Here is a 22,807-nt window from a genome sequence, read left to right on the forward strand (position 1 = left end):
TGTACCAACACCAGAGGGTGATGCTGGTAGAAGATGTTCTGGTAATTTTCTGTCCTTAGCAAAAGCGAAGGGGCAATTCTCACTGATGGATGATGGATATTCAAGAGTTTGTCCTGAGGGTGAGCCAGTCAGTCACTTAAACATGAATCTCAGTGTGCTCTTTCGTTTTTTTATTTCACACCTTACCCCAATCCACCCCCTCATAACCACTGTTCCAATTTGTAAATGCCTCACCTCTTCTGCTATCTTGTGTTGATAAGGCTCAAATGCTAACTTAAGTCCCAGTGCCTAAAATCAATAAACCAGCATTTCCTGCAGATCTGCCGTGTGTCAGACTAACATACATATGATCTCATGGAATCCTCTTAGCCGCCATGAGAGAGTTTTCCATATGTTTCACCAGTGAGGAAATGGGAGCACAAGTTCACACAGCTAAGTGGTGGGGTTTAGAATAGTAATCAGGTCTATGTTGTTGAAATATTTTTATCCTTCTGTTCAAGTCTTATCAATATCTACTTGAAATTGAATCACTGTCTACTAAAAATTAGTATCTACCTGAAATTGTGGATCTCCTGGCTTGTGAATAAGAAATGCATTAGGAAAAATGTATGTGCAAGGTCTTAGAACCATAGGCTATTGGAGAAGAGGAGGCTCTCAGACATCATTAGACCATGTCCACCTTGAGATCATCATTCTGTCATTAAACAAATGTATGTTGAGGGCTGTGCCAGGACCTCTGTACACATGTCAAGACAGACAAGGTCGTAAAGACTGCTAACTCTGGGAAACGAACTAGGGGTGGTAGAAGGGGAGGAGGGCGGGGGGTGGGAGTGAATGGGTGACGGGCACTGGGTGTTATTCTGTATGTTAGTAAATTGAACACCAAAAAAAAAATAAATTAAAAAAAAAAAAAAAGACAGACAAGGTCTCTGTTCTTATGGAACTTATATTCTCATAGGGTAAATACCCAGGACACAGTATAAACAAATGAATATAGAGTTGAATTACAGTTTGTGATAAGTGCTGTGAAGAAATGAGTAGTGGTGGGGGGGATTGAGAATAACTGGATGAGGGGCAGTTTATTTAGGGTTGTCAGGGAAGTTAACTTTCCTCTTGACATCCCCCACAACACGACATACTGTGCTCTCTCAAAACTATTCCTTTTCTTGAGTTCCTGGCACAGCATAGGTGCTCCTAAATCCCATTTGTATGAAAAGACCATAATGTGTTTTCCCTTGGAGCTGCAGAGCCTAAAAACATGTAGTAAGTGTATTAATTTACTTCTGCTGCTATCACAATTTAACAACAAACTTGTTGACTTAACACAGATTTATTTTCTTACAGTTCTGGAGGTCGGAAGTCATCAAGGTACCAGTGAGACTGTTCCTTCTGCAGGCCTAGGGGAGAATCTGTTTACTTGTCTTTCTCTACTTTATAGGGCATCTGCATTCCTTGATTGATGGCTCTATCCTCTGTTTTCAAAGCCAATTATCATAGCATCTTCTAATCTGTCTCTCTGATTCTGACCCTGTTGCCTCCCTTTTAATTATATTGGGCCCACTCATATAATCCAAAATAATCTCCCATTTTAAGAATCTTGAATTAATTATGTCTACAGAGTCCTTTTTACCATAGAAGGTAACATATTCACATGTTCCAGGACTTAGATCACCTTTGGGGGCCATGAATCAGCAGCCTATCACAGTAAGCAGTAAATGTTAATTTTTATTGCCATGCCTATTCTATTTTATAGAAGAACTTAGAAGTTAAATGAATTGCCTAAAGTCACACATTTAGATGTAGCTTTAGAACCTGTCATCTAAGTAAATGATTTCTATTCTCTCTATATCCAAACTTTTCTTTTCTTTATAGCACTCAATGCAATTTATAATTCTATGACTATTTGTTTTGTTTACTTAACCCCACAAGGGCAGGAAGACCTGTCATTTTCATTCATCAGGGTGTAGCTATCACACAACTCTGTGCATATCTCTAAAAATTTTTTGAATGAAAGGATGAATACTCCTGTATGTAACATATAAATAGTACCATATCATCTACAGATTATTCTGCGCAGCAGCTTAGGGTGGGTTAAAAACCTTTAGAGATTTTTAAAGCATCAAAGGAAAAAGTAACTTCAATGTTGGTCTGTAATTTGAGTAGCTAAGGAAGCGTCCTGTACCTGGCACTATGTATCTGCAGCTACAAGTACTGAACTGTCATTTGTGGTATGCTGCAAGGCACTATGCATTTGAACGTGATAGACTTTATCTGGAGCTCTGATACATAGGGCTCTGTATATTGGCATCAACAGTCTCTTTGGAAACCCCCTAAATGGGTAACTTCATGATTTCAGTTCATGATTAGAGAAAGAAGAAATGCAGAAAACCCAACTGCCTGCTTTGTTACTGTATGAGGTTTTCTTTATTAGACCTTGGGAAGTAACAAAGGAAGAAAATTACAGCTCTTACCCAACCTTGCAGTTGGCGCACACATGGGTTCACTTAGCAAGTTGTATGGCATTTTCATGAAGAATAAAATCATAAAATTTTAAAAGTTTATGTCTAACACAGTTAATGAGTTCTTAGAAGACTTGAGTGAAAGTACTTTATGCTAAACAAGTATGTGAAGGAAAACTAAAATGCAACACCTCTTCTTATCATGGAAGGCAAATTATATTTATATTATGGAGATACTTTGCTTCACATTGTCCTGGATTTTGCCTAATCAAGACTGTTTGATCAAACATGCTTTACATCTCACATCCTTTTCTCCTTAGGAAATAATATACTTATCATTCAAGGTGTAATTGAAACAATGAAAAAATATGAGGCCACAGGGAGATATTTTCTATTTTGGTATTGTTTTCAAGATCCCAGATTCTTAACCCCACTTGTAACGTATTTATTTTGGTTTTAGTGGCCAAGGATGTCAATATTCTTTTTGATGAATTAGAAGCAGTCAACAGTCCTTGCAAAGATGATGATTCTTTGCTTCACCCTGGAAACCTGACCAGTACTTCAGATGATGCTAGCAGATTGGAAGCAGGGGGAGAGGTAAGTGTATGATTTCTTAAAAATACAGTATTTCACCCAGGTAGGAATCTGTGAAGCATATTCCATGGATTGTTTAAAGTCATTATCTCATTGAACTGTAGGTTTCCGGAAAATAAGGGGCAGGTCTTATATTCTTTTGATTTCCTTCATCAGTCTAGCACATTTCAGTGATCCTGAACCTACCTGTGCTTAAAACAAACTTTCACTAAGTGATATATTTCCCTTTTTATACCTAGAGACATTTCATTTATATAAAGGGAGATCCTTAAAGCCACCTGTCGTTTTATGATAATCTACATTCTGAGTGTCACTCAGAGAGAGAAAGCTTTACAAGTATGGACTTCCTCATATAAATCACCCAACACATAGAACAATGACACAAAATGGACCAGCTCTCAGTAGATTATCCTGTTCAAAGCCTCCCTGAGTTTCCATTTGCCTCTGTAATCTTATTGCAATTGTAAATAGATCCATTTGTTCATGTGTCATTTTGGAAAAAAAAAAAAACAACTTTTGTTAGGGGCATTCATTCTTGCTTAGATTTTGTCTCAGTGGAGTTTAATACCTTCTTTGTATATGCACTAGATAGAGGTAATGGGAACACAAAATCAGAGTCATTTCTTTATTGCATATTCTTACTATATTTATTATTCCAGAGCCAGTTAACCATTGACAGGATGTCACCTTTGAACAGGGAAAATTGTTTACTTCTACCAAGCTTCCTAAATCTCTTTCTGACAACACCGTATGCTACTGCTACTGTCCATATACTTTTTTTTTTTTTCAAAGAAAAACTTCATACCTTTGTCACCCCTTCACACAGTTACGTTGAATGCCATGATGTGGCATAAAAGAGGGGTCTCCTGAAGGATCTCAAAGAGCACCTAGTCTCATCACCTAACCTTACAAATAAGCAAACAGTCTCAGGAGGGTTAAGGCTTTACTAACCTGATGCCATTGCTGAAACCTTGTTTTTGCAGACAGATACTGATGTGCTAAATCTAAGCAAGAGTAGTTCCCTTGCTTAGCAAATAATTGTTAAGAAAGCATTTGTTTGGGAAGACTTCTGAGTACCTCTCAAAGCAAAAACCAAAAAAAAAAAAAAAATCAGTGAGGATTGATCATCAATTGAAAATGTTTGTACCAAGACATAGGATGTGACATTTCCATCCCTACTGGCTGATATTTTCCCTTTTGGATGAGGTTGCATGTATGGCACTTGTGAAAAAAAGTTGCCATTCTAGCAATGGCCTTGCTAATGAGTCTGGCTTATTTGCCTCCCATCTACCACTATTTGAAACCTGATGTAAACTGGACCTACAGAAAAGGTAGCCAGCCCCCACCCCTCACTTCTCCTTGCTAGATTCATGGACATGTTCTTGAAATCTATCAGCTTGAGAAACTTGACTGTAGCCTAACCAGCCTGTACTTGATGGTCACTTTCAGTGTTGTACATGATTACAACAAGCCTTTGGAGCCTAGATGAAATTATATTATTTTGTTCTTTAATTTTTATGTGTGTACTCACTACAAAATAATATTTATAACTTACATATATGTTTTGAAGCATAGTTGTAATAAAATGAACACCTTAAACTACTATCCAGCTTATAACTAAGATGGTAGTTTTCAAATTAGGTTGACAACCTAGTTGTAGGTTATAACTCCAGTTATTTTTAGTGGAATGGAAAATTAATATTAGCACATACACAAGTAGAAAGGATGAGTATTGTCTTGTGAATCTTTTGTCTCAGATACTGGTTATGTTACATATGTACACAGATACGACAAAGTAAAATGTCTTTTCTTATTGTGGACAGAAAGTTTGAGGAATGTTGAACTAGAGAAACACTAAAACTACCAGAGCTACTTTTAATCTCGTCACTACCTTATCACAAGTTCCATATTCTTGAATTTTTGTTTTGTTTTGTTTTGTTTTTTTAGTTCTCTTGCTCTAAAAATAGCTTCACCATGCACATCCACAGCCCTAATAACTTCTTTCTAGATTCAGTTTATTTTGTGCTTTATTAAAAATCATGTCGCATGAAGTCTTCTATGACTTGGTTCTTTTCTATCAATACTGTTTTAAGATTCATGCTTACTATTAGATGTAACTGTAGTTCATTCATTTTTACTGTTGTATAATCTTCCACTTCATGATGGTTCTACCATTTATTTACCTATTTGCCTGTCCATGGACATTTGAATTGATTCACATTTTTTGATTTTCTATTCCTATGAACAGTGCTGCTATAGATACATATCTCTTAGTTGCTTAAATAAGGATTTGTCTTGTTATGGGTTTTGTGTTATGCAGATGTTCAGTTTTACAAGATATTGCTAGTGTGTTTCCAGAGTAAGTATAGTGGTTTTCACTCTCACTTTTAGAATATGATCATTCTCAGGTGTTCCAGATCCTTGCCACCATTTGGTATTGTTAGGTATCTTTAGTTTTTTCACTTTCACTGCATTCTTTTTCCAATTTTTAATTTTTTGTTCCCTACTGCTTACATTTTTCATTAATAAGAATGTAATTTTGAGAAAACACAATGAAAACTCATTGACTTCTAATTCTTTAATATTGGCTTAGGCTCAGTTTTATGAGTGTCTTAAACTGGTTTCTTTCTCTTTCTGTGCAGACAGTGCCAGAAAAAAACAAATCAAATGGACTTTACTTCAGAGATGGAAAGTGTCGGATTGACTATATTCTTGTGTACAGAAAATCTAACCCACAGACCGAAAAGAGAGAAGTGTTTGAACGAAATATTAGAGCAGAAGGATTACAAATGGAGAAAGAGGTACGTAGTTTACTTGGATAAGAAGAAACACAAATATGCATCTATTCATATCGAGAGGCAATTAAAAAATAAGCCATTATGTTATGTTTGTTATGTTAACTGAACACTTCATTTGGGCAGAGTTTGCCAGTCTGCGATGTTTGGGGAGTGTTCCAATAATTAGTTTTTTGAAGCACAGTTTGCTTCTGGGAGCATTTTAATGCCAAAAGAATCCATTAAAATCAAAATACTCCATTTCAATTAAATCACTTGTTTCAAAGTGTTATGATTTACCTGACTTCCTTTTTTTTCTTTTTTTCTTTTTTTTTTTTTTACCTGACTTCCTATGTCTACTGTTGCTCTTTGTGATTGGAGGGTTCTAGTGCATGGATTTAAGAAAACTTTGGATAAGATATAATCGTCCCACTCTGGAGACTCTTTTTCCATTTCAGGAAATGTAATGAGCTTGGACATCATCATATACCAGGAGAGATTGTCTGGCTGATATGGCCAAAAACACCTGGAATTTAGAAAATGATTCCAGTTTTAAGAGACATTCAGAAGTCTTTTTTTTTTTTTAATAAGGTTCCATAACTCAAGAGTTACCTGTGTTTTTCTCTCTCTTCCCCTTCCTCCCTTCTCTGTCTAGAGATTTTCAAGGGAAAAATTACCAAGGAAGGTACCCAAGGCCCAGCCACACCTCTGACAATAACCCACAATGAGATTGTTGTGTACCCCAGAATACCATGCTCATTTATAGAACCTGGTCCTGTTAGCTAGACGATGTAACTCTTCTTAGATTTCCCTTAAACATTTTGCAAAACTTCTGGAGTTTTTCATAGTCAATGAGGAGAACATACTGGCAGTTAAAAATGTTTGCTTCTGATTCTGCTCATCAAGGCTGAAGGGATAGATCTTTGAAATCAGACATCCAGGTTTTTCTTTGTATGGTACATGCGGTTGCAAGCTGATCTTGGGACACTTTAGATATATGGGACTCTTACAGATCTGTTAGACTGACCTCAACTCTTGAGCATTTATGAAAACAGAAGCAGTATTTCTCCAAAAAGGGAATTAGAAAAATAGCGAGAGGTGCTTTAGTGTCTCAGTCCGTTGAGCATCTGACTCTTGATTTCTGCTCAGGTTGTGACCTCAGGGTACTGAGATGGAGCAGAGTATAGCTCCCAGCTGAGGCTCAGCGCAGAGTATACTTCTCTCCGTTTCTCTCCCTCTCCCTCTGCCCCTCCTCTCACAAGTGTGCTCTCTCATGTGCACTCTTTCTCTTTTGTTACCTCTCTCTCAAATAAATAAATAAATAGATCTTAAAGCAAAAAACAAAGGTGAGATGATTGTGGCTATAACAGGTTCTGCTTCTTTGGAAAGTGAATCCGGGTTCCTCAGAAGACTGTCTCAGTTGGAGATTTCCTTGGAGCAACACACTGAGTTAACTGTGTTGCTGTTTCCACTTTTGTGGGGTTCCAGAAAATCTTTGTTCTACCCACAGAACACATCTTTGATAAATCTTGTTAAGTGCCTATTGAGACAACTGTATACTCTTCTCTTAACACTGATAGTGCATTAATATTCTTATCCTTAAAAAATCATTCCTTCATCTCTTACTCTTCTTTCTTATTCAGAGTTTTTATATCAAGCAATGTGAATTGCCACATGATCCTAAATAATGAAAGTCTTTCTTCGAATCCATTCTGATTCTGAGTCTTAACTCCCATCAAAACAGGGTGGCTTTATTCAATTACTGAGAGATTTCTATCTTAAGCTTTGTAACTATGTTCTCCATTACTGGGGTTTCTTCTGCCTAGATCATTTTAATGCCATTTTATGACTTATTAGTTATAACTCAAAAAGCCCAATACTTCTGAATAATACTCAGTACTACAAAGATAGTACATCTTCTGTGTGTCCTAATATATCATCTGTGCTACAGTATCCACCTCCTGGAATTAAAGCATGCAGCAGAGAATTGTGTTACCCAGTTGTGCTACCCATGGTGTGCTATATGGTTTGGGTTGTATACAAGCTGATTTTGTTCATTTGTAATTTTTTGAAATTTTAGAAGCTAGGTATTTGTTTCATGCATGCTAGAAAAAAACAGCAATTAGAAAAAAGGTGGTGTCACCATATAGAAAAATTCATAAAAACTTAATCTAAGCACTTCTTTTAACTTTTCCCTCTGAAACGTCTTCCCTGAATGACAGCTTTCCTATTTATCCTGTTCCCCACAATCCTCTATCCACTACCAACAACTAGGTTTTCCTCCTTCTGGAACCTTCCTTCTAAGCAGACTTTCCCACTGCCCCGCTCCAGTCTTTCCTGGAGCCCACACCTTTTGCATACATGGCACAATTGACTCTCATTCAGCCTCTGAGCTCTGTTTTGTGTTCTCATAGCCACAGCAAGCTCAGCAAGAGGGGCCTTTGCAGGTTCTTCTCTGCTTGGGAGGCAGCAGGAAATGATGGATAAATTCATTTTTTCCCTGTCACAAATAATTAAAATAAAATGTCCCTTAGTTGAATAACTAACTTGTATCTACATTGTGTTGTTAGATTTAGAAGCCATCAAAAGCACTCTTATTTAAATCAAGTGTTATATAAACAGGTATAGCAAAGAGACAATAATATTAATAGCTATTTCAGTTTCCAGACGTTGCTTCACTCTTATACAGGAAACGAAGAACTTAGTTAAGGGTGGAAAAGAAAAAAGAAAACCTAGAAAGCCTGGTGTGAATCCATACATGTCTGAAATGCTTAACACTAAATACACTTTATGATTAGTGTTTTTCTTCATTCAGTGTGTGTCATGATGCCTAACAATTATGGAAAACATGTTTCACAGACTTAAGGTTTTTGCCTGCACATCGGTAAAGACAGGCTCTGTCTTTGAACATTTTGGTAGTAAGAGAATCATCATCTCTTTTAACGCTGAATTTCAAGAAACAACTAGGAGAATCTTCAATTCATGATAAAAGGGAAGACATAGTCAAATTTGATCTTTACTAAAAAAAAAAAAATTGTCTCTGCCTGATTAGTCAGCAGCAAATTGCTTGCTTTTGGCACCTTGGGTCTTTAATATTCTGTAACTCATCTTCCAGATTAGCCTAGAGAAAGTAGTCCACAGCAAAATTCCCAAGTAAAGTATTATTAGGTCCAAATGATCTGCTGCTTAGTGTTTATTTAAAGAGATCTCCTTTTTAAAGGTAAACTCATATTTACTTATTTGCATTTTCCATTTCGATTTTTTTTTTCATTTTAAATTGTATGCCCATCACTGGCCCTTTGGTACCTATTTTGAAATAATGGTTATCATCAGTGAGAAGTTTATCTTTTCCTGCATATTAATAATCAAATTGTGGATGACTTTTGAATTGTTTGGAATGTGTGAGTAGTAGTTGTATTAATGAAGCACTTTTTCTCTTTAGACTCACACAGAACATGGGGGTAAAACCTCTCTCATTAGTAATTACAAAATAACTATAATTAGATAAATCATACCATTTTGATGATAGTTAATTCATTCACCAAACTTGCACGCTCCCTCTACACCAGGCCCTGCTTTGAGTACTAGGAACTCAGCAGTAAATAAAACAAAAAGCCCTTTTCTGCTGGAACTGAAGCACAAAATTAAAAAGTAAATATGGGCAGCCCAGGTGGCTCAGCAGTTTAGCGCTGCTGTCAGCCCAGGGCGTGATCCTGGAGACCTGGGATCAAGTCCCGTGTCGGGCTCTCTTCATGGAGCCTGCTTCTCCCTCTGCCTGTGTCTCTGTCTCTGTCTCTCTCTCTCTCTCTCATGAATAAATAAAATCTTTTAAAAAAAAGTAAATATACATAAAATATCAATAAACACTGTGGGGAAGAAAGTAAAGCAGAAAGTGTTGGAAGGGGCTTATAACTTTGTAGAAGTTGGCAAGGGTAGGCCTCTCTTCCATGAAAAGAGAACAGTAAGTTCAAAGGCCCTGAGGCAGAAGCTTCCGTGGTGTGTTCATGGTACACTGAGGAGGCCAATATAACAGGAGTTACTGAGCAAGGTGGAAAATAGTAAGAATTACACCAGAGAGACAAAGGCAGATGGATGACATCAGGCCTTAGTGGTCACTGGGATACTAGCTTTTCTGAGTGACAAGGACATCCTGGGACAGTTTTGAGCAGAGGTATGACACAAATCTGATTTTTGTTTTATTAAGGTCATTCATGTTACATATTGATTTGGGGAGTCCTAGCAAGGACAGATGCAGGGAGATCAGTTAGGAGATTTGTTGCAAGGATTCTGGAAGAAGAGGATGGTGGGTTGTTCAAACACACAGCAGAGATGCTGATAAGAGTAGAAAGTAGACCTTATGGAATTTCAAATAGGTTGGGTAAGTGATGTGAGAGAGAAGAGTCACAGGCTGTTTATCTGTTACATACTACTCATTTAAGGAGTTGGAAGGAAGGAGCTGCTGTTTACAGGGATGCAGAAAAGTGTGGGTCCTCTCGTAGACAGGTTAAGCATGGAGATGTTGAGTAGGACAGAAGAATCTGGAATACAGGAGAGCTCTGACTGGGAGATACACATTGGGATGAACTCTCCAAAGGAATGACTACAAATGGAAGAGAGATCTGAGTATTGAATGTGGGGCATACCTGTGTTGTGAATTTGGAGGGTAGAGAGTAAGCAGCAGGAAGCAGGAGGGAACTCAGAGGGTGTGGTGCCCAGGAAGGAGCTGTCATGTCACATGTTGCTGATGAAGCAAGAAAGATGAGGACCAAAGTTAGCTATTGAATTTAGCAATGTGGAGTTTGGTGAGCTGGGCAAGGAACATTTCTGTGGGGAGGTGGAGGTGAAAGCATGACCAAAGTATATTCAGGAAAGAATGGCAGGAAAAGACTTGGAGTCAGCAGGGATAAATTGGTCTTTTGAAAGAGAGAATGGAGTGATAACTGGAGTAAGAAGTTGCATCAGGAAAGAGTTCTTTCTATTGAAGATAGGAGAAATAATTGCATGCTTTCATGTTAATATAAATCACTTACCTGAGAGGCAAAATCGACATTGTAGAAGCATGAAGGAAGAATTTACAGAGCAGTGTCCTTGAAGCAATAAGAAAAGAATGACCACAAGTTCCTCCTATTGCAGGGACACCATTGCCTGCATCTGTGCCCATGAACAACCTTCCCTCTAGTGCTCAGGGTATCCTGACCATCCTCCTAGCTAAGGCCAACTCTTTGGGCACAAGACTCCATCCTCTCAGTCCTACTCAAGGGCATTGCCCTCAAACATGATTAATTATAGTAAGCTTTAAAAACAGACAAAAAAAGCAAAATAAAGCATTCTGTCAAATTTTTTTCTGTTTTCACTTGTTCCCTAGAAGGATTGAAAACCTAACTGCAATAAACACACAATACTCAAGGTTAGGTGACTTGGACATTTTTCTTTGAGACTGTGATAAAAACTGTATTAAAATTTTAACTCCTATTTATTAAGCTCCTACTATTATCACCCCCATTTTATAGATAAGACAACTGAGGCAAAGCAATACTTTACCCCAGGGGAAAAAGCCAACAAGAGATAAAGCTAGCAGTAAAACCTGGGCATACTTGCTCTCATTCTTATATTGTATTGATGTCTGGTATTTGAAGATGGATCTTGGGGTTGAAGAGGTTAGGAGAAAGGCTGAGGAGACAGGTGGAGTAAGGAAAAGGAAAAGGAACCAGGAAAGTTGGGATTCATGATGAGTTGAGTGCTAGACCATAGTTCTTGTGCACTTTGGCTGCCAGTTGCCATGGATCTGAATCTTGTTACAACCACTTACAAGCTGTGTTGTCTTGAATGGCTTACCAAACTTTTCTGGATCTCAGTTTCTGTATTTTTAATAAAGAGGATGATACTGTTTACCATGAATTGCATGACAATTAAGTGAGCCCATATAGGTAAATACATAGTACAGTATAAATCTTTGTGTTTTTTTTTTTTTTACTTTGCCTTTATTTTGCTTTGTTTTACCTTCTTTTTATGGCAAGTAATATTGATTTTTCTCTATATGTCTGTGTTATAAAAGCTCTTTATTTTAAAAGTGGGTCAGCTTAAGAAAATAAAGGCAATTAAAATATGTAATTTAGAATATTTAAATATAATTTAAAATAGTAGATGCGTACAGATTTGGCAAAGATTGAGAAGTTGGCACAAGCACAGTTCCACTCTTACTTGCCTAGTGGTTGTGGTGGAACGACCTTAAAGTCAGTAAGGCTGCCTCATGGTTTTCACACCTTTGTATAATTCCTCCCCTTAAATGCAGGCAGGATGTGGGACTTGCTTTTAACCATAGGCTATAGCCAATGTAGTAGAAAGTCACTTCTGTGATTGTTTATGGTACATAAGACCCCAAGCTGACTGGCATTAGAAAGACTCTTATTTGTTGGATTTAAGGAAGTAAACTACCATTTTGTAAGACATTCTGTGAAGAGGGTCAGGTACAAAAAAAGGTGGGGTGGCCTCTAGGAGTCAAGAGTTGCCCTCACTTGACAGCCAGCAACAGAATAGGAAACTCAGTCCTACAACCATGAGGAGGTGAATTCTACCAACAACTGGGGGAATTTGAAAGCACATCTTTCCTCAGCTGAGCCTCTGATGAGATGGTAGCCCTAAACGAGAGCTGTATTGGAACCTGGTGAAGACCCCAAAGCAGAAAAGCCAGCTAAGTTGTACTTGGGTTCCTGACCTACAGAAACTCTGGGATCACTACTCTATGTCATTTTAAGCCTCTAAGTTCATGGTATAATCTGTTATACAGTTGTAGGTACCTAATAAAATGAATAAGAGTCTGGGGCTAGATATTCTCAGTGCTTATTTTTTCTGCCACTAAAAGCTGTGTACTCCTAGGGAAGTTAGCTCAACTACAAAACGAGACTAATGAGATATATTTCATGGTTATTATGATAGTTAAATGAGATAATTCATATCAAGTGCTTAGCTCTATATCTCATATTTTAAGCATTTAATAAATCTATTATAATTATAATTATAATTATAATAGCTAAATAAAGTATATTAACACTTTTAAAATAGTTTTTCAAGATAAACTTTAGAAAAATTTTCATAGAGTTTGTAAATTCCTTAAACTATAGCCATTAGGAATAGGAACATCAGCTGACCATATATTGTTAATGCACTAATGAGATGAATGGTTATCTTTAATGTTCTTGGAAAAACAGAATACATCAGGTAACAAATTAAGTATTGTCAAGGTTCAGGTATTTATCTGCTTCCAGAGAATTTGGTTTTGGGTTCATTAGGGAATGAAGTTATAGATCAATCCAGAGCTTAAAACAAACAAACAAACAAACAAACAAACAAACACAATAACACCAACTAAACTGTATTTGTTTGCTCATCCTAGTCTTGCTTTACCCTATTCAAGGGAAAATTTCACAAAGATTTCTCCATTTAAGACTCTAATTTCACTCAGATGTTCTCTGCCTACACAGGCTTCTGGCCTATACTACCCTTTGTATTTTACATCCCTGTTTATGTTTTGTAACCACATCCAGCTAGTTGCTGTAGATGCTCTCTCAGGATCCAGAGCTCTGAGATATGAGGAGAAGAGAACCAGGGACTCTTCCCTTTCTTCACAGTTAAAACCATAATGATGAGTGTCTAAAATAAATGAGTGTCAGGACAAACTCAACTATCCAAATTCCAGTCCTCTAGTGTTTTCTGGCCTGAAGAGAGAGACTTACTTTACTTAATCTCCACTTTCTTATATGTCACATGTATGTATTATCAAGGGTCTCAGGTTGAGATAAAGGGAAAAAGCAATTTAAGGACAATCATAAGCACTGAGCAGAGAAAACAGATTTTCTCTGAACATCAAAGCCCTAGAGATTCCTTGAAGGTCTGTGTTAGCCCATTCAGGCTCTTATAACAAAATACCACAGACTGGATGGTTTATAAACAATAGAAATTTCTCACAGTTCTGGACACTGGGAAGTTCAAGAACAAGCAACCCACAAATTTGGTGCCTGCTGAGGCCCTGAGTCCTGGTTCATAGCCATTGCCTTCTCACTGTTTTCACATGGCAGAAGGAGTGAGCTACCTCTCTGATGTCTCTTTTATATATAAAGGCTCTAATCCTGTTCATGAAGCTTCTACCTTTCTGACCTAATAACCTTCCAGATGCTTTCATCTCTTAATATCATCACGTTGGGGATTAGGATTTCAACATATTTTTGGGAGACATAAAGCATTCAGGTCATAGTGTCTTTTAGGGGTTACCATTTTAATGGTAAGGTTCCATTTAATTTTAGTTCCACTATAGTTAACATACGGTATTATATTAGTTTCAAGTGTACAACATAATGATTCTACAATTCTATACATTGTTACTCAGCGCTCATTATGATAAGTGTGTTCTTAATATCCTTCACCTATTTCACCCACCACCCCTCTGATATGCTTTAAGTGAGCACCCTCAATTAAAGTGATTAATTTTTTATTTTTAGGATTTTTTTAACTTGAAACATAGTTCAGAATACATGGTTCTAGGGGATCCCTGGGTGGCTCAGCGGTTTCGCGCCTGCCTTTGGCCCAGGGCGCAATCCTGGAGTCCCGGGATCGAGTCCCGCGTTGGGCTCCCAGCGTGGAGCCTGCTTCTCCCTCTGCCTGTGTCTCTGCCTCTCTCTCTCTCTCCCTCCTCTGTGTGTGTGTCTATCATAAATAAATAAAAATAAATAAATAAATAAAAAGAATACATGGTTCTAAAAGTGTATATAAAACATTCCATCCAAGAAAAATAGAATACAGATTTTCTTCAAGTACACACATAATCCCCTGGTTAAATCACATTAAAAGACATAACAAATACTACAAATTTAAGAAGACTGAAATCATACCAAGTATATTTTTCAACAAAGGTGGTACAAAACTAAAGATCAACAATAAAACAAAACTGGAAAATCTACAATATAAATATTAACATTTAAATATTAACACACTACTCTACAAGCTATCAGCCAAATAAGAAATCACACGGCAAATCAAAATAGGTATCAAAACGAAAAAGAAAAAGAAAACACAATATTCTAAAACCTATGGGATACAGCAAAAGCAGATGTTAAAGTGAAATTGATGCTGTAATGCTTGTATTAAGAAAAAAGTTCAAATAAACTTAACACCACAAAGAACTAGAAAAAGAAGAAACTTAGCTGAAATTTAGTAAAGGAAGGAAATAACAGAGAAAAATCAGAAATAAAATAGAGACCAAAATAAACAATAATGTAATGTTGAAAGTAATGGCCAGTTTTTTTTTTTCAAAAAACCAAAGTTGCAATGCTTTAACTACATTAAGATAAAAAGGGAGAGACATCTCAAAAACCAAAATGAGAAATGGAAGAGCAAACAATACAACAGATAACCACAGAAATACATAGTGTGATAACAGATTACTATAAGCAATTACATACTAACATATCAGATAATTTAGAAAAAAAAAGATAATTCCTAAAAATGCTTGAGCTACCATGATTGAATCATGAATCTTGAATCCAAGAAATAGAAATATTCTTAGACCAATAACAAGAATGAAAGTTGAACTAGGAACCCCAGATCTCCTAGGACAGGAAAACCCATGCCCACATGATTTCATTGATGAATTCTCCCAAACATTAAAAAAATAATAATTTGTGACAATCTTTATCAAATCTTATAAATAATGAAATAGAAGGAACACATTCAAAATCATTCCATGGAGTCAGTACTACCCTATTACCAAAGCAGGATAAAAAAAATACAAGAACAAAAAAGTGTATTTTGTCTGACATGTATATTGCTACTCTGACTTTCTTTTATATTCATTTGTATGAGAAATATCTCTCCACACCCTCACTTTCAAGCTGCAGGTGTCTTTAGGTCAAAAATTAGTCTCTTGTAAGCAGTATATAACATGGATCTTGTTTTTTTTTTTAAGTCCATTCTGACACCCTGTATCTTTTGATTGTAGCATTTAGTCCATTTACATTCAAAGTAATTATTGATAGATATGTATTTACTGCCATTTGATTACTTGTTTTGTGGTAGTTTCTGGACATTTTCTCTCCTCCTTTGTTACTTTTGGTCTCTTCTTTGCTCTCATAGAGTCCCCTTTAATATTTCTTGTAGATCTGGTTTAGTGGTCATGAACTTCTTTAGATTTTGTTTGTCTGGGAAACAAACAAAATTCCTTCTATTCTGAATGATAGCCTTGCTGGAGAGAGTATTTTTGGCTGCAGAACTTTTCCCACTCAGCACTTTGAGTAGATTATGTCACGCTCTTCTGGCTTGCCAAGTTTCTGGTGAGGAATCTCCAGCTGGCCTTATAGAGTTTCCCTTGTAAGTTAAGGACTTTGGTCTTGCTGCTTTTAAGATTTTTTTTTTATCACTGTATTTTGCAAATTAAATTACAATATGTCTTGGTGTTGTCCTGCTTTTGTTTATTTTGTTGGGAGTTCTCTGCCTTCTGGATCGATCTGGATGTCTGTTTCCTTGCCCAGACTAGGGAAGTTTTCTGCTATTATTTCTTGAAATTTCTGACCCTTTACTCTCTTCTTCTTCTGCATCTCCTGTAATATGAATGTCATTATGTTTGATGTGGCACTGAGTTCCCTAAGTGTCTTTTTATGTTGCATAATTCTTTTTCTCTTTTGTTCAACTTTATAGTTTTCCATTATTTTGTCTTCTAGGTCTGCATTAATTGATTCTTCTGCTTCTTCTGGCCTGCTGTTCATAGCATCAAGCCTGTTTACAATCTTGCTTATTGTATTCTTCATCTCAGATTCATTCTTTTTTAAATTCTTTATGTGTGTTATAACAGTTTCACTCATCTTCTTTTCTCAAGCCCAGTGAGTATCCTTATAATTGTTACTTTAAATTCTCCATCAGTCATGTTACTTATATGTGTTTCACTTAGACCTCTGGCTATGGCCCTATCTTGTTCTTTCTTTTGAGATAAACTTGCTTTTAACATTTTGTCCAAGTTTCTGCCTTTTTCTGTGTCCTAGTAAAGCCAGTTATATCTCCTGCTCATGAAAGTAATGGCCTTATGAAGAAGAGGTCGTGGAGTGTTCAGGGCCTGGCACTTCAGGGAGTGTCTCTGGTGTGTACTGCATGTGCTTTGCTGTTGTGTTTTGACTGTTCTGTCCTTCCTGATCTCAGGCATTCAACCCCATCACCCCTTGGCCCCAGAGCCCTTGCACTGTGTCTAGGGAATGCTGAAAGGATCTGGTAGGTAGCAAGAGATACTAATGGTAAGTCTTACCTCATTGCCAGGACTTAGTCCTTTTTGGTGTCACCAAAAAGGTGTCAATACCCCATATTAGTTCATCCGAATCATGTCCTTGTTCTCACTGCTCCATCTTAAGGCAGTTTTATCAAATTGTGGGTGAGGGCCCTCTCTCCTCTGTCTCTTCTCTGTCTCATTCTCTCTGTCTCCCTGTCTTCTGTCTCTCTCTTCTGTTTCTCTCCCTCTGTCTATCTTCTTCCTGACAGATCCCTTACTTTCAGTATAATTTTTGAGACCAGTTAAGTATCTGAGGGCCTAATTATTATTATTTTTAAAGATTTTATTTATTTATTCGTGAGAGAGAGAGATAGGCAGAGGGAGATACAGGCTCCGTGCAGGAAGCCCAACGTGGGACTCGATCACAGGTCTCCAGGATCATGAGGGCCTAATTATTATTGTTTCTACTGCTTTTGCTTGTTTAGGAAAGCATTTCTGTTGCCAGATCACGATGACCAGTACAAAGTTATCTTAAGCTGATTTACGCAAAAATTTATTCTAAATCAATACATATTTTATGTGATTCACGCACATTCTTTTCTAAAGACAGAACAACATTAATGGGAAAAAAATACCCATTATACAAGACACAGCTGAAGAACTGAGTTGGTGTTATGAACTATTGTTACCATCCCACAAGACAAGACAAAACAATATGAAAGACTTCCTCAGTGGTCTAAACTGAACTTGTCTAATGTAAAACACATTTTGCATGGTCATCACTTATCACACACCAAATGTAGGCTCTGCATTGTTGCAGCTCTTAGAGGAACTGAAGTCCTTTCTTTATGGTGTTATTTCTATTCCTGTTGTTTTTACCATGTGTTATGTTAAATTGCTGAAGATTACTCAAAGTATATACTAGGGATATGACAGTAATTATTCATTAAGGAGATGGAGAGATTTCAAAGTTTTGAAGCAGCCCAGAGAACTGTAAATTTAAAGTCTACTTTTAATCCTTGTAAGTGGAAACGTTGAAAAAGATGAATTGTAAGCTAAATTTTATTAACCAAGCCTGATATACTTTGGTTGCAAAAGTGATGATGCAGCTCTGTCCCTTGAGGCATGAACCAAGGTTTAACTCACTTCCTATTACATTTAGGCATACTTTAAGAGCAGTTGTTGGTGTCTGATGACTCTATTTCCAGATGGATTCATTAATCAAATATCTAATGAGTATTGGCCCTTATTGCATTACATAAACAAATATGTCAGAAGTGATATGTCAAATATGGATAAAATATGCAGGAATACTGTGTAGGAGTCACTATTTCATTCCAGAAACTCAAAGAAAGTTTCTAAAATAATGGGGGAACTATTAAGCACAGAGAAATTGAAATTTGCATTCCTAATCCCTACACTCTAAGGCAGTTTAGTGTTTTCCACTGTTCACTTTTGTCTTGCATTTCTGCTTATGTGGGCAGACAAGGTTAAGAAGAGTAAGTAGTATTGAATACGAGGGTATAGTACAGGAGCGGGCACCAGCTGGATTTGGCTGAGGGAAGGACTGGGAAGGACTGTGGTGTATTGCATATAAATGACTTCTCTCAGGGCACAAATCAGGGACATATCAAATACTTGAGCTGTCTGTCTTTGGGAGGCCAAAGACGGGGTTTGGCTGCAAACCGTCTTTCTAATTTATTCTTTGCCATTTATCAGTTCAGGTGCAGCCTCTTCTGAGTTCTTTCACATTTTTGTCTACACATACATCAAAGTTACTTCTTTTCATGTCTTCCCTACTGCTTGTAACTGCCTAGAGTTAGGGTTCTCTGAATAAGGACAAGCCATTCTGTGTCTTCCAAGAATGAAGCATTTAATGTAGAAGCTTACACCACTACTGAAAAGGCTAGTAGTGAGTGAAGGTAAGGAAGCCATCTTCATCTATTTCTGGAAGGACCATAGGGGTGGGTCCCAGGAGCTGGCATAGGAGCCACTAGGGATCTCAAGATGTCTGAGTATGGCACAGATGATTCTCAAAAAACTTACCGAAGCTGTCTTTAACTTACACAAATAAAGTACACAATAATGTATCCCTTGTCTCTAATGGTTTACCTGGGGTAGAAAAACAGCTTCTTCTTCTCCACTTTCCAGATTTCACCTAAGCATTGGTTATCTTTCCACAGGAAAGGATTCTGAAAAATATAGTCCTAGCTTTTTTTTTCAGCAATAAGGAGAAGGCCTTAGGAAGGGGCAGAGATGCCAAGCTTACAAAAAACATTATAAAGCAGCCATCAACCCTCCTCCTAACAAGATTGACTAGCCACCTATTCCTTCACTTAGGGCTATGCCAGCCCCCAATCGGTCATATCCAAATGGTTTTACATTTGTAAGTCATGAATCTCTTAATACTACCCCCACCAAGATGGTGGTGGGAATGCCCTTTCTGGTGTTTCACATGGGCATGGCTGAGCAAATTGTCCACAATCACAGTGTCTTTTCTACAGCTACAGTTTTGTTTTGATGCTACCACCAAATGGTTCTCTTTGTTCAAAGCTGAGCTAAGTTCACTGGGACAAAATCTCATGGAGACAGTAACTCAACAGCCCACATAAAGAGACATCTGTGTATTTGTAATGCAGAGAGGAAAAGAAAAGACAAGTTGAAAACTCCTTCCCCCACAACTGCCCATAAGAGGAATAAAAGAGGAAGGTCCTCTCCACCACTTCCAACTCTTGTGGAGTGAGAGTATTGATCATCATACACACGTGTATTGAGTGTCTATCATATTCCAGGCACTGTGCCAGGCAGTGGAGAATCAAAAATAAAAAAGGATTCTGGTTATCTATTGTTGCATAATAACTCTAGAACTGGTGTCTTAAGATACCATTCATTTATTTATTCTCAGATCTGCAGGGCTGGCAGGGATAGCTCTTCTCTGCTCCAGGGCATCAGCTAGAGGAGCTTTGGTGGACCCCTTTTTAAGATGGTTGACTCACAGAGCTGGAAGATTAGTGCTGGCTGTCAGCAGAGAGCTCAAGCTGACCTGTGGGCTGTGGACCTTGGTTCCTTTCCATCTGATCTCTCCATAGGAATTTCTGAGGCTCCTTGACTTTAAGCTTCCCTGTGACATGGTGGCTGGGTTCCAAGAGTATAAGGCAGAGTGCATTTTTATGACTTAGACACAGAAGCATTTCTTCCTCTACAGTGCATTGGCAGAGGGAGGATCAAAGGGAAGGGACAGATTCTACATCTTGATGGAGAGTGGCAAGGTTCTAGAAGATGTGTGGGATGAATAAGCTATTCAGGACCATCTTTGGAAAATAGAACCTGCCTCATACCCATGATGAGTACCCACCATTTGCTTCAAAGTGGATGGAACTGGAGGGTATTCTGCTGAGTAAAGTAAGTCAATCAGAGAAAGACAAACATTATATGGTCTCATCTATTTGGGGAATATAAAAAATAGTGAAAGGGAATAAAGGGGAAAGGAGAGAAAATGAGTGAGAAATATCAGAGAGAGACACAACATGAGAGACTCCTAACTCTGGGAAACAAACCAGGGGTAGTGGAAAAGGAGGTGGACGGGGGGTTGTGGTGACTGGGTGATGGGCACTGAGGGGGGCACTTGATGGGATGAGCACTGGGTGTTATGCTAGATGTTTACAAATCAAGCTCCAATAAAAAATGTACAAAAAAAACTTGTTTAGTTTAATTTAGGCTGTCTGCCTAAAAAGTTTCTGTGAAAGCATAAGGGGACTTCAGACTCTGTCCAGAGGTTTTAGGAAGGTTTGAGGAAGTGACTTAGGTCTTGAAGGATGAATAAATGAGTAGGTATTTACTGAGAAGGAAAATAAAGGGCATGGTATTCCAGAAAGGGAACAGTATGAGCAAAGGCATACCTTATACTATTGAGGACTCAGGGCTCCTCTGTGTACCTCTGCTTCCCCCATTTAATTAGTTCACGGAAATCCCATGAGGACGGCAAGGGGTTCCCCACGAAACAAATCATAGTGCCTGGATCATCATTTCATTTTGACTTTCACATTGTTTATGTTCATTAAGGAATTTCCCATGAATATAATCCTGTCAGATATAATTGTTTTCCCAGGCCTTAATGACTGGATGGATAATAGCCAGGTATGCATTTTTAGTTATTTTTTTAAGTGATCTACCCTAGTATCAATTAGCTTCTCTGCAACCAAATCCATCCCCTTGTGCTTCTATTTAAGAAGTCATCTAATTGCTGGATTTCTTTCAAACCAAGAGTTTTAGTGCACCAACAGTACCAGTCATTACCTGCAAACTTAACCAAGATGGTGATAGTCTTCCAAGAAGATGATATTTGTTGCTCACTAGAGTTGTTTTTCACCTCTGTTTGCCATTCTGACTTTTTCTAAATGTTGAAATTATAAAGAGCTTTATGGAAGGCTGGGAACAGAGCAAGCAGAAGAATGAAACTGTACTGCTTTCTATTTCCCTTGACCTTAGCAGTCCAGAAGGCAGGAAAGAAAATTACACACGCCAAGACCTCATGTCCATTAGTGCTTCAGAAATGCATTATGTCTCCTCTTGGGGCCTCTCTTCCTCCACAGTCTATAGGTTTCTTGGTTTAGTCAGGATATTATTTTGGAGCACACAGCAGTAAATCACTCTGGCATTCATCTGAGGCTTCCTTGATTCAACTTTTCAGACTAATAAGTGCCTGTGGGTCTTCTAAAATCTAGTTCTTTATTCGGCAACTCATGGGTAACACTGTATACATTATGTTTCAGGAATCCACTGTTACTTCTGATTGCTGGAAGGGATCTTCTGCCCTGCAATTATTCTCTGTACATACACTATTGGAATGAAAAAAAAAACCTACTAGTCTTAATTCATTATGTCATACAGCACTCTATTTTGTTGGCAAAACAAAGAAAAGCAGTCACCAAGTCAGTACTGAACTTCAGTTTGTTATTTTCCTTTTTTTTCTGTTTATACTTAGTGAACTTGTTCTTCTGTATCCCTTTAAAATGAAGTATTGTGGGGCGCCTTGGGTAGCTAGACGTATTGCTCTTGATTTCAGCTCAGGTCATTATCTCAGGGTAATGAGATTGAGCCCACTTGGGGTTACATGCTCAGCAGAGTATCTGCTTGAGATTATTTTAGTCCCTCTCCCTCTGCCCTGCCTCAAATAAATAAATAAATCTTAAAAAATATTAAATGAAGTCTCTTTAGGGAGAGTTATAAGTAAATCCTTAAATATTTGGAGCTGAAACTTGCTTTGAGTGATTTTAAATGTTGGAAACTGTCACATCGAATATGATAATGAGCCTGCTGATTAATTGTCCCAACCATGTTTTTAGCTATTGTTTCATCACTATCATCATCAACATCAGTGAACAAAACAAGCCCTATCCTCATGGTGCCCACATTCTAATGGGGAAGATGGTGAAAAATAAACATAATAAATAAGAAAATAGCATAGTATTGTTAGAAGGTGGCAAATGATATGGCAGAGGAGAGAGTAGAATAGAATATGAGAGTACTGAGGGTGAAAAGATTCTGATTTTATTTAGGGTATCGAGTAGGAGGCTCACTGAAGGTGACATCTGACCAAAGACTAAATAGATGAGGGAGTTGGCCAACTATTAGTCCACATTCTCTTCTTGCCCCTCTGCCATCTCACTTTTGTACCTTCCCCTACAAAACACCACACACAGGCTCTGCTGATAACCTTGCCTATGCTCTGATAG

General features: G+C 37.7%; 1 protein-coding gene across 6 annotated transcripts in view; it reads left to right on the forward strand.

The window, feature by feature from the left end:
- Window positions 1-22,807, forward strand: part of ANO4 (anoctamin 4) — a 404,256-nt gene that overhangs the window by 203,784 nt on the left and 177,665 nt on the right. For all 6 annotated transcript variants that reach the window (XM_038558801.1, XM_038558802.1, XM_038558799.1 and 3 more), the window contains 2 exons: window positions 2,920-3,056; window positions 5,696-5,854. In XM_038558801.1, coding sequence (XP_038414729.1) covers window positions 2,920-3,056; window positions 5,696-5,854 — 296 coding nt within the window. The remainder of the gene's footprint in view (window positions 1-2,919; window positions 3,057-5,695; window positions 5,855-22,807) is intronic.

The sequence above is a fragment of the Canis lupus genome, chromosome 15 (assembly GCF_011100685.1).
Source record: "Canis lupus familiaris isolate Mischka breed German Shepherd chromosome 15, alternate assembly UU_Cfam_GSD_1.0, whole genome shotgun sequence".
NCBI classification, from domain to species: Eukaryota; Metazoa; Chordata; class Mammalia; order Carnivora; family Canidae; genus Canis; species Canis lupus.